Raw genomic sequence first — 13,796 nt, 5'->3', positions numbered from 1 at the left:
CCGCCTTTAGACACTTGCTAAAGGATTCCACCTTGTCCTGAATCCAATCAAATAACTGTCTTTTGGTATATGAAATTGATAACCCAACAGCAGTGTCCTTGATCCTTCCATTATATCCATGTACGAACTCTGACCCTTCCAAAAGGAGATCCCATCATTTATTGCTAAATCTTCTGTCTTTGCTGATACAACAAATGCCCATTTCAACAGAGCTTATATTTTATTAAATAGTAGTTGAAGATGCCACCATTCTGACATAACAAATCCTGGTTACAGAAAAAAAATATCTGTGATGAATACACACATGCTCTATTCTCTGGAAAGTAAAATGTGTAAGATAATTCATATATATATATATATACACACACACACACACACACACGAAAGAGAGAGAAAGAGGGAGGTTTTCTCTGAGGCAATAGTCGTAGAGGCTAAAGTCTAGTGAGACAAGGCAGACATTAATTAAATAATAGTAGTAACGCATAATTATAAATGCTTGCATGTACTATGAAGGAAAAGCACAGTTTTGGAGATGAGAGAAGTCTTCCCTTAAAAAGTGACATTTGTTTGGCTATCTCAAAGCTGAGACTTATTTATGTTTATGGGAGGGGGTGGGGACAGTGCAGAAAAGGAGACCCTCCTAAGCCCAGGCGTTATCCTGACACGTGTAAACACACAGTATGGTTCAGGAATGAAAACAGGCCCACGAGGCTGGAGTGCTGACAGCAAGTGGGACATGTGGACTGAAAGGTTCCCACGTTTGGGTGATTTAAAGATTGACCACAAAGAATTTCAATACAGCAACAATTTAATATTTCATGATCCAACAATGAGTGGCAAGTAGATCAGAATATGCAATAAAACCAAAGCCATAGTACCAAAGAGATACAATAAATACTTCAGAATGTTTACCTTTTGCTTGGAGTGGAAAGCTCTTTAACCTCAACATCTTCTGCTATAGCAAAAGGTACTCCCTTTTGCTAGACTTAAACAAAGACCCCATTTTCCCGACTGTTTCCTCTTTAATGAACAAAGAAGCAGAGGAGCCAATAGAAAAGCTGTAAGTAATCACATCTTCTAAGGAGTCACCCTCCGAACTGGGCCAGTTATGCAGATTTCTTTAAGTGGGTTTTCCTGTTGATGTCTGCACAGTATTGAGCCACAACTATCGCTTTCCAACACATTGAAGAGAAACATTTGCTAGAGTCCCTTGTTCTGGGAGAGGCAAGAGAGTTGAAAGGACATTGTTCCTTGCTAATAGCACCAATGTCTAGTTAACATTTGCCATAACTAGGTCTGAGTATGTTAAGAGGGAGAATACAGATTTTCCGATTTCTCTTCTGTTGCTCATTTTAACGTGCAAAGCTCCTTCTCTGACACACCTAATTAAATAATATGCTCCTATGATTTTTTTTAATTCTCGAAGATGGCAGAGTGTAAGGAAAACAAAGACCCCGCTTGATCTCTGGGGGATACTTCAGATTGTTAAAGAAAAACCCTGAGACAGGGCTATGACCACCTGGCTCATCACTTAGGGGCCATGCCGCTCATCAGACATAGTCCAGCTCCCAAGAGAACCCCATGCAAAGAGCTCACTGGTAGGTCCGTGAAGGAGTTTATACAGGATATTTAGTTCCACCTGCAGAAATAACTTCATATGTTAGTAAGCTTATTAGCTAACATACTGTGCCTTCCTTTATCTTTCAGGCCAACAAGCAGATCTTTCTACAGAAAAAGTTCCTGATCCTAACAATTACCTAGTTTGCCTATTTTTCATCTGTATATTAACTTGTTTATTTGTACTGAGAAAGTTTCTAGGTACAAAAATTAATAGAGTTTCCTTTTTAGCTCCCATTCTATCTTAAAAGAAGCAGTGGACTTGGCACCAGAAGAGCAGGGTGGGAGTTCTGACGCTTCAGCTTCTTGTGTATAATTCCCTAGACCACTCATTTAACCTCTGAAAACTCAGCTTTATCATTAAAAAAAAAAAACAAAAAACATTGAGCTCACTTATATGTGGAATCTAAAAACGACAAATTCAGAGAAACAGAGGATAGAGTGGTGGTTACCAGGGGTTGGGGGGTGGGGAAAATGGGGAGATATTGTTCAAAGGGTACAGACAACCAGTCACAAGATTAATAAGTTTGGGGATCTAATGTACAGCATGGTGACTATAGGTAATAATACTGTATCATATACTTGAATATTGCTAAGCAAGTAGATCTGAAATGTTCTTACCACAAAAAAGAATGGGTAACCGTGTGACAGGATGGAGGTGGTAGGTAAGACTACGGTAGAAATCATTTTGCAATTTATAAAGGTATCTAATCAACACATTGCACACTTTAAACTTACCCAATGTTATGTGCCAATTATATACCAATGAAGCCGGGGAAAAAATTGAGCTAGAAAGTCTTTCTCATTTCAAATGGATGTTTTAGCACTCACGTGAAATTACAGAGAGTAAAGGACTCAGCAAATTTTAAACCGCTTTTATAATATAAAGTATCGTTAATATTATAAAACCTACTTGAGCATGGGTACAGAAAGTTATAGAACTTTGTTTATAGAGCCTCATGAATATGACAGCGAAGTTATCCCAGCGTGATGAGGGCGCATTTACACTAGTGTAGTATGTAGACTTCAATGAGCTACTGTTATTTAAAGGAGAGCTGCATATCTTTCAGGTGAGCTGGCGAAGAAAAAAGTTGAAAACTGTTGATTCCGGAGTAAAATTAATAATAGCTACTACCATTTAGTAAGCAATTATATTTTAAGAACGGTGTTAGGCAGTTTATACAGAAATTTTTCAATGCATTACAACAATCCTATAAGGTAGGTGTTTTTTCCTTATGCAGCTGAGGCTTGGAAAATTTAGGCAAATAGGAAAGTCACATAACTAGCCTATAGCAAAGCATTTGCTTATATGAACCATAATGATTAATTCATGATTAGCAAATTCAACTAGATATATTAATTTCAAAACTGGAAGAACAGAATATACTATCCAACAGTCAAATGTTTCCATATTTTACAGCAGAAAAATCAAGAAACAATAAGATGACAAATATCCTGTATCTCTGGATTATATTTGAAAGCAAGGAGTATAGCACTCACATTTCTATTCTCGCTGCCCAAAACACTAGACTATGCTCATTAAAAATAAGCCTAACTAGAGAATGAAACAAGGAATGAATGAATCAATGAAAAAGTATGCTGCCCCGCTATAGGTAAATCAGATAAAACCATGGTAAACATATATGTAATCTTCACTCAGAGATGATTGACCCTCTTCTAGAGGGATTTACTCCAATGTTTATCAACTAAGAATGTTATCACATCACTTTCAAATCTCACACCAAAATTTTGATTCAAATGTTTATCTCAGATCTTTTAGTACAAGAGAGCAGCATTAATTAACACACTGTGTAGCCCTTTGGAATTTCAAATCTATTTTTAATTTGTTCCTAAACCTGCTTGACTCCAGGCAAAATAATTAGTTTTCAGAAGGTGTTTTAGTTTGTTTTTAACAGAATTTTAATCATCTTCTGTGTTTTGTTTTTCGAATCCATCTTTATGTTCCAGTGAAGTTAGAAAATCTAAAATCGAAGCCAGGAATTTGATGCAATGATTAGTTTTGCCAGTACTGATGGTAGGATGACAGAGATGATTAAGTCAAATATTTACACGCTTTCTAACATGTATTTCCTGACTTCATGCTTTTTCTGAAATGATGATTGATTTTTCTCCTCACTTAGGAACCATGGTTTCTAGAAGGACCATCTGAAAATTAAAAGAAATCCAACAAAACAAGATTTGAAGTAGATTTGGAGGTCTCCTTTGTGTTTGCACATGTATTTATGGTCAAGATCAGAGGTTCGCAATCTACAGTCGGCGGGTCAATCCAGCTCACCACCTGTTTTTGTGTGATCCGGGAGCAAAGATGGTTTTTACATTTCTAAATGGTTACATTTTAATAGTTACATAGGTACCTAGATAATATCCTCAATATTCACTCTTGCCCTGCAGCACCTAAAATATTTACTATCTGGCCCTTTAAGAGAAAGTCTGCCAACTCTTGGTCTAGAAATTTTTCTTTTTCTTAAAAAGAGGAATTTAAAGCTCTTGCGAAATAGTTATATTGTTGGTGAGAGTGTAAGTGGATACTGAATTTACAATGAAGTATTTTTGGCTCTTATCCACTTAGAATTTTCTGTCTGGAATCTGTTACTTAGGTTTTATTTGTCATTAAATGTTTGGCGTCCTTTCTCATGAAGGATGGATGGCCACTTCCTACTAAACAAAAAAAGTATTATATAAAATTTTATAAACACCAATTTAGACAGATTAAAAAGGAAGATAGAGGACTTCAGTACTTAAAGAAACAACGTACAATTTTTTTTTCATATATGTAGCTTTTCATAAAAAGTTAAAAGTAAAAGTATTGAGGACCATTGACTGAAGCGGTCTTCCCTGGAGTAGAGGATGAGATTGGGAGGAAGGATCAGAATCTTCCAAGGAATATTTTTTAAAAACTCCTCCAATTTCTCCTCTCCTGAGCCCAGGCAGTGGGAAGCTCTCTGCTGTGCTAAACATGCGCTCTTCCGCTGAGCACACAGCAATCCCTCTGGGGTCCTGACTGGGTTGGAAACCAACGGGTTGCTTTACTCCCCTCAATGCAGAAAGCTGAGCAACGTTCTCTAGTTCACATACTAAGCCGTATCCAAAACTACATAGGCTCCACCAAAAGGGATGCTTAGACAAAAAAGAATCAAAATTAACACCTGGATTACAAATGCTAGTTTAACTAATAGTATTTTCCTTGCAGGGGCACACAGTCCTGAGGTAATTTTATAAGAAAAAGACCCATATGATTCGTTTCATTTTACCAGAAAAAAAAATGTTTCGAATGATTTAAATTGTTAGCACTTGAACACATTAAGAATACTGTTCAAAGCAACTTAGAAATAAATTAGTTAAAAGATATTAATTAAAAATTAATAAATTGTTTTTCAAAGTGGGATGCAACAGTATCCTTAGTGTGATTTGGCAGAGTTAAGTTGTCACATCAGCAGAATTTGTTTATTTTTAGATATTCGACCCTCTCTGGGGAAAATATGGCCAAGACAACAAATTGCTTGATAATTTAATTTTTTAAATTTCTGATACATTTCTCCATGAGGTATAATTTTTCACCTCTTTCATCATGATCTAAATTGATAATTAGTAGGACATACATTCTAAATCTGGTTAAAATAGATAATGACTGTTCAACCATAACAGCCATCTTTTATCGTGCTCTCAAAATTCTAAACATACTCATTGTCATAGCATATCCACCAGGAAATTTGGGAATTTCCATCTACGGATGAGAAAATATCATGTGGGGGATACACATGATGCTTTATTCACAAAGACAGCCACTTACGAATAACCCTAGCCTTAAGCTACACTGTTTAAAATCTCGCTCTTGGTGTCTGCCTTCTCTAGAACTCTAGCAAGTAAAACCAAAATTAGTAAGGTATTAAGATGGACAAAAAATCCAAATCCCACGCTAAGCTTTAGTGCCTGGATTCTCGTCTGATTTAACCACACGTTTCTCTTTGTATTAGTGTGTCGTGTGGGTAACACAAATAGCCTACGGAACGTGAAACAGTGCTCAATGATACAGACCCAAGGGAAGGAAAAGTTGCATTCTAGAGCTTAATAGTTAACCCTGGTCATTTCCATGGAAACAGATATTTATAAGAAATCACTATCATGTAACTGCATAATAAGGCCTGTTAGAATTGATTGCTAATAATTGCAATGTATTTGGGTAAAAAAATAGCATGAAAGTATCACCTACTTGATATAACAAAATGAAATCAGTGAGTACAAGAAATGAGAGTAAATAATAACCACGTGTTCTCCTCTGCCCTCCCAGTAACCACTCCCTCTACCTCTGTTTGAATGTGACAGATCGTTGTTCTAATAAGAAAATCCATATATATGGGTTTGGTGTAGCTAGTTGGTTGTGGTCATCTATACAAGTGAAATGCAAATTTCACCAGGATAAGAGAGAAGAAAAGATAGAGAACTTTCTCAGATTGCAATGCTCAATGTGCCTGCAGAGATGACCCATTATTCCAACAGGCTTAAACTCGCAGGCGGCTGTGGTATTCCCCTTCACATCCAGAGCACTGGGCTCACAACTCTAGACCGAATCTAAGATGCTCTCCCACAAGTGACAGCCTTCACCACAGGGGAAACCAAAAGAAAGCGGGGGAGGAGGAAGGGTTTGGAAAAATGAAAGGAAAAACAGTCCAATTTCACTTTATTTCAGATGAATAAATGCACTTGATTCACAGTGGCTCAAGAAATAGTCTCAAGTGAGTTTTAGTATATGGAAAAGGCTTAACTATTTTATGTGTCTGCAAGGTGTGTGAATTACAAAGGAGCCCAGGTCTTCCATTTGTTTCTAAGGCCTCTGGGAACTTGAACGTCGCGGAGGCCTTTGTGGTCCCCCGGCCCCTCTCCGCGTGGGAGCCGCCGGCCTGCAGAGCCTGGGAGCCGCCCCGGAGCTGGCAGCGCGTTCCCACGCTCCGGCCGGGTCTGGAGACCGCGGTGACCCGGGGGCTCCTTCTCCTGGCTCTCGCGCTCCGGCCCCGCCCGCCGCCCCTCCTCTCCGGGTCCGCGCCCCGGAGCGTGGGAGCGCAGCTGCAGCCGGCCGCGGCGGGCGGAGGCAGCTCCGAGGATGCGCGCCCGCGACCGACCGAGCAGGAAGCGGGGGACGAAGCGAGGGGCGGGGGCCGCCCCGGACCCCCCGAGGTGGCGCCAGCGCCGGGCGGGAGCTAGAGGAGCCAGTCACTTACTTGATGTCTTCCCACACCTCCGGGCCGTAATTGCGGATCACCAGCAGCTCCAGCGCGTGATTCACAAATCCGTACTGCGGGGACAGGGGGAGATCTGAGCGTCAGGACCCAGTTGTGGGTGGGAAGGGGCTTGAAGTCGAGGCTCATGCATCTGCTGCCGCTGCGGTGGTTTAACCTTATACCTCACCCCCGGGTTCTGCTCTATTCGGGGTACTTGGTGCTCCAGAGGGGCATCAGAGGGTCGCAACCCCCGCCCGAATCAAGGGCAGATCCTCTCAGTCACCATCTGCCCCACACCATGCCATCTTCTGACCCTGCTCACCTGTCACCGTTCCGACGCCGGCTGGGCATCCGGGAAAGCGTGGCGGAAGGGATGCGAACCCGGCGCCTCCCCAGCTGCCCGCGCTCAGCCTCTCGCACCAGCGAGGCCGGCAGAGCCGGGAAGACCCCGAGCCTTGGCCGCACGTCCCCTTCCCGAGCTCGGGAACCCGCGGCGCGGCGCAGCGCGGCGGACCCCTAGGAAGCAAAGGCACCCACCGCCCGCCGCGACTCCCGACGCTCCCACCTCCCCTACCCCGGACGCAGGCAAACAGCCAGGCTGCTCCCGCGCCCCGCGGTGCGCTCCCCGGGCCCCCGCGCCAATCTCCGGGCGTGCGGCCGGTTCCCTGGAGCGGCCAGGCCCGGCGCGACAGGAAGATCCAGCCTGACCCGGCGAAAGCACTCACCATGATGTCTGCGCCCGGAGCCGGGGAGGCGGCCCCCACGCAGAAGCACGGCTGAGGGGACCCAGGCGGCGGCTGTAGCGGCGACAGCGCAACAGGACCGCGGCGGCAGCGTAGAGTGGAAGGAGCACAGCAGCTCGGCCCGCCCTGATTGCCACCTCTCCGCAGCAAATGGCGAGTCGAGGGGCAGGGGCTGGCCGCTGCCTCCCGGTTTTCACCCAATCAGCAACAGAGGAGGGAATTCGGATGCTCTCCACGCTACTGCGCTCCAGTGCCTTCCCACCTCCGCCCCGGTGACAAGGCTTTCATTTGAGGCCATAACAATGGCGACGGAGAAGCCCCACCCGCGCCTCTTGCGTGTGTTCCAGCCAGGTAGAATGCAGCTATCGTGGTCCCACCAAATGTATTCTTATCCAGAGTTCTGTCCTCAGGGGTAGCAAAAACTAAGGAGGGGTGTGTGTGCGTGTTTGCGAATTTTGCAACGCACAAGCCTTAAAAGGAATATACTCTCGTGGTCAGCATCCTCATGTTTTATTGTCATCTTGCAGATAAACATTTCCTTTGTGGCTTGGTCTCTTCAACAGTTATGGCAAACTGAAAGCTAATAATACTTAGCGTAACACATTTTACTTTTAGTCAATGAGACTAGTTGAAGGAGCCAGCTGAAATGTTCATTAGTATAGTTGGGTGAGTGTCGTGTCAAAACGAGCTCTGCGCATGACTAAACGTCCCTGCCAGATCCCGTGACGTTCTGTGTTTGATCCTGGTGGGACATCTGATCCCACACCACGGCCGGGAGTCACGACTCCAGGGAGTTGTTAACTGTCCAGATCTTGGCCTCCGTTGTTTCTCAGAGGTAACTGATGCACTGGAAAAGGCCCAGTACAAAGTCAGCAGACTTTTAATTATCTGCCTCCCAGTCTGCGTTTTACCAGGCACTTAGGTCAGTTAATGCTCTGAGCCCCAGCACAGCCAGGAGAGGAGAGGAACGGGAGCTGTCTGTTGATTAAAACTCCGCCTGAGGTGCAGAGATTGTGTGGACTAGTGTTAGGTCAAAAGTGAGGAAGGAAGGCAGGCATTGCTTCTCCTCACCAGTCTGAAGTGGACCTGAGAAGCCGGGGTGGTATTGTGTGATGTGAACACTTTGCTGTGATAGCAATTTCAAAATGATTAGAGAAAGTGTCAAAACAATAAAGCCGTACTGGTGTCTGTGCCCAGAATCCTATGTTGAAGCATAATTGATACAAAAGTAATTATATAGCAAACAGACAAAACAACAACAAATAACTTATAAAAATACTAATTCCTATCAATAGTGGAAGGATTAAATAAATTAGAGGCTTTCATGTAACAGAACACTTTATTCTATACAATTATTAAAATATTAAACCATTATTTTATATTAACTACTAATTTTTAACCATTAAAATAGCCCATTACTCTACATAATCATGAAAAAGTTAGATACATAATGATGTAGAAAGATATGGTCAAATAAACAAATGACATGTGAAAGCTATCACCCTCAATGTTTTAGTGGTTGGATAGAGTAAGGTGCTATTTGGATAATAAGGACACACAAATACACACACACACAGACACACACACTGCTATAAGCGTAACCTTCTGGGAAGAGACGTAAGAAAGTTTCAGTAAACCTATGGTCTGTAATTAGAACCAGCAGCTGGAGGACGAAGATTTTACTTTTTGTATTATGACATTCTGTACCTTTTGATTGTTTTCCATACAGACGTCATAATTGTTTAACGTATTAAAAAGAGTTTTTATCATATCTAAACCAGTCTGCCTTTGAACAGCAGTAGACCCGTGCTTTGTCTCAGTCTAGACTGTGCTGCAGTGTACCTTAGACCTGTAGGTAAAAGATGGGGAGAGAAAATTGCTCTCTGGTGATGAAAGCTAAGGAAAGTTCGCTTGGAGAAAAATGTGAGAGAAAATGGAGGAGGAGAAAACCTACCAACATTTTTCTCTCTCTGGAGTTCAAACTTCCAGCCTCATTGTTCTTTTTGTCCAATACTTTTTTGCACCCATCGCCCTTTTGTCCAACACCTATTTGCATTTGTAAATATATTGTGCTGTTTTGTTTTCTGATTGTCTTATAATCACTCTGAATGGAAAGGAAGTTCTGTTCTCGAAAACTTTGCCGACTTTTGTTCAGCCCACAAGATACTACAAAGGACATGACGTTTAGGGAGGGACGGGTGCCTGCCAGCCATGGAGGAACCCAAAAGGGGTTCACTGTGCTTCTGCAAGCACCCTACCCATTGTCACCACTGCTGACAAAGGAGCAGAGGAATCAGGCCACACGTAGATTATTGCGTGTTCTCAAAACAACATACTGTGCTCCTGTGTGTGGCCCAAGCTGAGGAGAATCAGGTATGGATGAAAAGGAGGAGTTTAGAGAATGGCTTAGCCAGTGCTAAAGTCAAGACTAACTATTTAAAGATCAGTCCGATGCATGAAAAATATATAAATAAAAAGACAATGTGTGGCTTTCAAAAAACTCAGCTGAAATGACTCACATTTTCAGTTCATGAAAATAAATTAGTTGGGTAGGTTAAAGATTAAATGTATTGTAATCATTGTTTTCAAGGCTTTTCCAGTGATGTGAAAATAACAAACCTCAGGGTGAGGATAAAGGGGAACAGATTTGGTGGAATGTTCTCAGGTCTGTGCATGTGTTTTTCAAAGCTTTGATGTTTTGCTAGTTTTTTCTATCATGGAATCAGGGCTTCTATTTTTAGCTCATTTCGTGGAGCCGCATGTTCTTTAATTTCAACAATTCCTTACACAATGATTTGCTTTATAGTCACATGCTTCTTCAATCTGTGTGGCTCAGAGCCCCAGTATTGTTTCTTAGTGAAGCTTCTGGTGCTCCTATTAGATAGGCACATAATAATCACACCTCTTATCGTGAGTTTTGCTCATAGTCACTCAGTACTTAAAGCAGGGAATTCAGAATGCCTATGAGCAAAGAGAAAAGTATGTTCTAAATGACACATATGTGATGTGGTTCTAGACTAATGGAAAAATAGAGATTCAATAATTCAGATTCCTGAAGAGAGGACATCCAAATTTGTTTTTTATTTGCCAATCAACTGTAAATTTAGTCACATGAAGAAGGTATTATTGAATATTAAAAGAAGCACTTTTTAAAGGTACGTTTTCTATACCAAATTATTTTAAATGTTTATCTTGACATAATTTATAAACAAAGCAAAAAAAAATGCAGTCACACACACATATACATATATAAAATGTTTGAACTCTGTAAGTAAATGGAAAGAAATTAAAAGAAAATTAAAGATGATGCTTAGAATTGATGTTATAATAATTATAAGCATTAAGGTAAATCAACTCAACACCATATTCATACTGGAATGTAGGGAATTAAATAAAAATGTTTTATTTCTGAGAAAAGCTTATGAAAACTAGATTCAGCCCTAATGCTATTTTCTGGAGTCAAAGTGATTAAAATAAAAACTAAATGGTCTTACTTTGGCCATGGTCCACACTTATTCATGGCTGGGAGAGATTATCAGATTATTTTATAAGGGTAGATCTACCAAGATTATGTCAAAGATTCATCTGATTTGAGCACTGAAATGTATTTTAGAGGTCACTTTGTAAAACTTTCTTTTCCTATATCAGGAAACTTCTTATGCACCATACTTTGTTGGGAAACAATGAAAAATTAAAATCTTATCCAAGGAGTAAAATTAGTGAAGTAAAGAATTATTGTCCTCAGAAGCCCTAGAAGATTTCAAGATTCCCATGAAATTTGAGCTGAATATACTTTCTTTTACTCTCACCCAGTGGTAGTTAGAATCTAGCAGTTGAGCTACGCGTGTCTATTTCAAAACCATCCATGGCACTTAAAAGCCTCTAGACATTGCATTAAAGGATTGCTCTTTTCTATTCTATGTTCCGTTACGTACTATTACTGACATTGATAAATAAATGAAAAGCGGTAGGATACATTTCAATATATGAGGAAGCCACTTGGTTTAAAACTATTTGGGCCTGACTTTGTCTTTTCAAAAGGGCCTGAGGTGGCCTGTTGAGCATGCATTGTACATCTGCTATAAATATTTACTATGTCCCAAAGACAACAATGATGCCCTTAAAGATAGGCATGTAACTTCCCCCCATATTGGCATTTCTTTAAGGGTAAACATCTCTCCCCAAACCAAGGATTAATTACCAACCAGTTGTGCTCACCTTGTGACCATTCTACTACTGTGTTCACCCATCTGCTGTCCTAGCTAAGCATCTCCTGACTATTGTAAGAGGAACATTCCTATCATATGTGATGTATGCTGTTTGTTCCAAGATGATATATAACCACTTTGTATGCCCCACTTTTTTGGTGCCCTTCTTCCCTTGGGAAAGGAAGGCCTCAGGTTAGTACTCAGATCTGCCTCATAATAAATCACCCCAATTTGATTTTTAGATTGATTATGGATTATTCGCCTCAACATTTCTTGGCATAGTCAGCAGAATTTCAGAGAAAGCCACCAGAGACCACGTAGGATCTTACACTAAACCAACATTCGGTACCAATAGGGGCCCATTGAGCCCCCCTGGATCACTGCATTCTTTAGGTGATCCTGGTGAGTTCCCCTGAAACCCAGACCTCTTTAATTTAGCTTGATGGCCCGCAGTTTACATGAGCTGTTTCAAGCCTGAAGACCAGATGTCTTAAGGAGGTATGGATACATACTCTAGGTAACAAGAACCTAGGAGGGAATTCCTAGGAAAGAGAAACCTAGGGGGAATTTCCTGGGCCAGGGGAACCTAGGGGGAGCTTTGGAGTGAATGGGGAAGGCTGACCTTTTTCATTTGGCTTTAAAATTGGGAAGAATTGCACTTATAAAGTCTGAACAAACTGCTTGATAGAGAAATGAGTCTGAACTTCTTCAGCTCTGAAGAAGAAGGACACCAGCTCCTCCCGGCCAGAAGGCATTCTCAGGAGACTGAGAATCTTGTGGCACTGTCAGAAGATCAATCCTCAAGATGGGTAGTGGTCCCATTGAGGACTCCACTATCATTCACTTTAATTAATTAAAGGCTCATCTGGGGAAGCATGTATGAGGGTTCATTGCCTACATGCTCTGAGCCCCCAGGGTGGTTTTAGACAGACAGTGGAAGAAACTGAGACATGTAAGAGAGTGTTTAAGACGTTTCTTTAGGGAGTAACATTCACAAGCAGCACATTTTCAACCCACTACACCGTCTCTAAAAATTGTTCAGACTTTATAGTGAAACTAAACTAAAAGAAAAAATGGGATGGGGCCCGCCCCATGGCTGAGTGGTTTAGTTCTCGCATTCCACTTCAGCAACCTGTAGTTTGTTTGTTCAAATCCTGGGTGCGGACATACACACTGTACATCAAGCCATGCTGTGGCGGCATTCCACATAGAAGAACTAGAATGACCTACAACTAGCATATACAACTATGGAATGGGGCTTTGGGGAGAAAAAAAAAAGAGGAAGATTGGCAACAGATGTTAGCTCGGGGCCAGTCTTCCTCTCAAAAATAAATAAATAAATTAATTAATTAATTAAAATGGTTAATTAAAAAAATAGGAAATTGAACTTCTAAAAGCCAACCACTTCCCAAATGGGCAGCCTCCCCTTGGAACTCCAGCTGACTTCATGCTGAAACTTACAAGTGTTTAACAAAATAAGGATAACTGTAAACAGCTTGCAAGATTACCTGGCATAGTTTAAAATTACAGTGGCCACTGTGGGGCTCCTTTTTAAGAGTCAGGTAATAGAAAAATTTTTAAAGAGTCGAGCTCACCAACTTCTGGCATAATTGCTCAGACTAAAAGTTCTGGAAGCTGTAAATATTTACAAAGAACAGCCAAAAAAAAAAATCTTACCAAGCTTGTTTTGTGTCCTGAGGGTTTGGCTGAGTAGTCGTCAGGTTGAAGTCCCAAAATATGGTCAGACAAAAAGCAGTAGGTAGCACCCCATTTTGAGGTCAGAGAGAGTCAGACAGAAATGTGGGTTGCACTCCATTCATGGCTAAGGATCCTGCCAAACTGGTGCCAGCCTCAGGGGAATTACATTGACTATTAGAAAGAATGTTCCATGTAGATAAGATCATTAAAGAAATGCACTTAACAAAAACTTCAAAGTTCCAAAACAAATTATTGAAAGTTTTGTTGCAAAAAGCTAATAAAAATTGTTATGA

General features: G+C 41.3%; 1 protein-coding gene across 2 annotated transcripts in view; it reads right to left on the bottom strand.

Annotated features, from left to right (window-relative positions):
* Positions 1-8,061, bottom strand: part of GUCY1B1 (guanylate cyclase 1 soluble subunit beta 1) — a 46,854-nt gene extending 38,793 nt beyond the window's left edge. The window contains exons 1-2 of one of the 2 annotated variants that reach the window (XM_046656923.1): positions 7,580-8,061; positions 6,855-6,928 (exon numbers count right to left, since the gene is read on the bottom strand). In XM_046656923.1, the coding sequence (XP_046512879.1) occupies positions 6,855-6,928; positions 7,580-7,582 (77 nt within the window). In that variant the 5' untranslated portion in view covers positions 7,583-8,061. The remainder of the gene's footprint in view (positions 1-6,854; positions 6,929-7,579) is intronic. The other variant, XM_046656922.1, reaches the window with a different exon arrangement.
* Positions 8,062-13,796: the final 5,735 nt, after the last annotated feature.

Source organism: Equus quagga, chromosome 3 (genome assembly GCF_021613505.1).
Source record: "Equus quagga isolate Etosha38 chromosome 3, UCLA_HA_Equagga_1.0, whole genome shotgun sequence".
NCBI lineage: Eukaryota > Metazoa > Chordata > Mammalia > Perissodactyla > Equidae > Equus > Equus quagga.
Note: the sequence above shows the minus strand (reverse complement) of the source record. Positions and strands in the feature narration are given on the sequence as shown.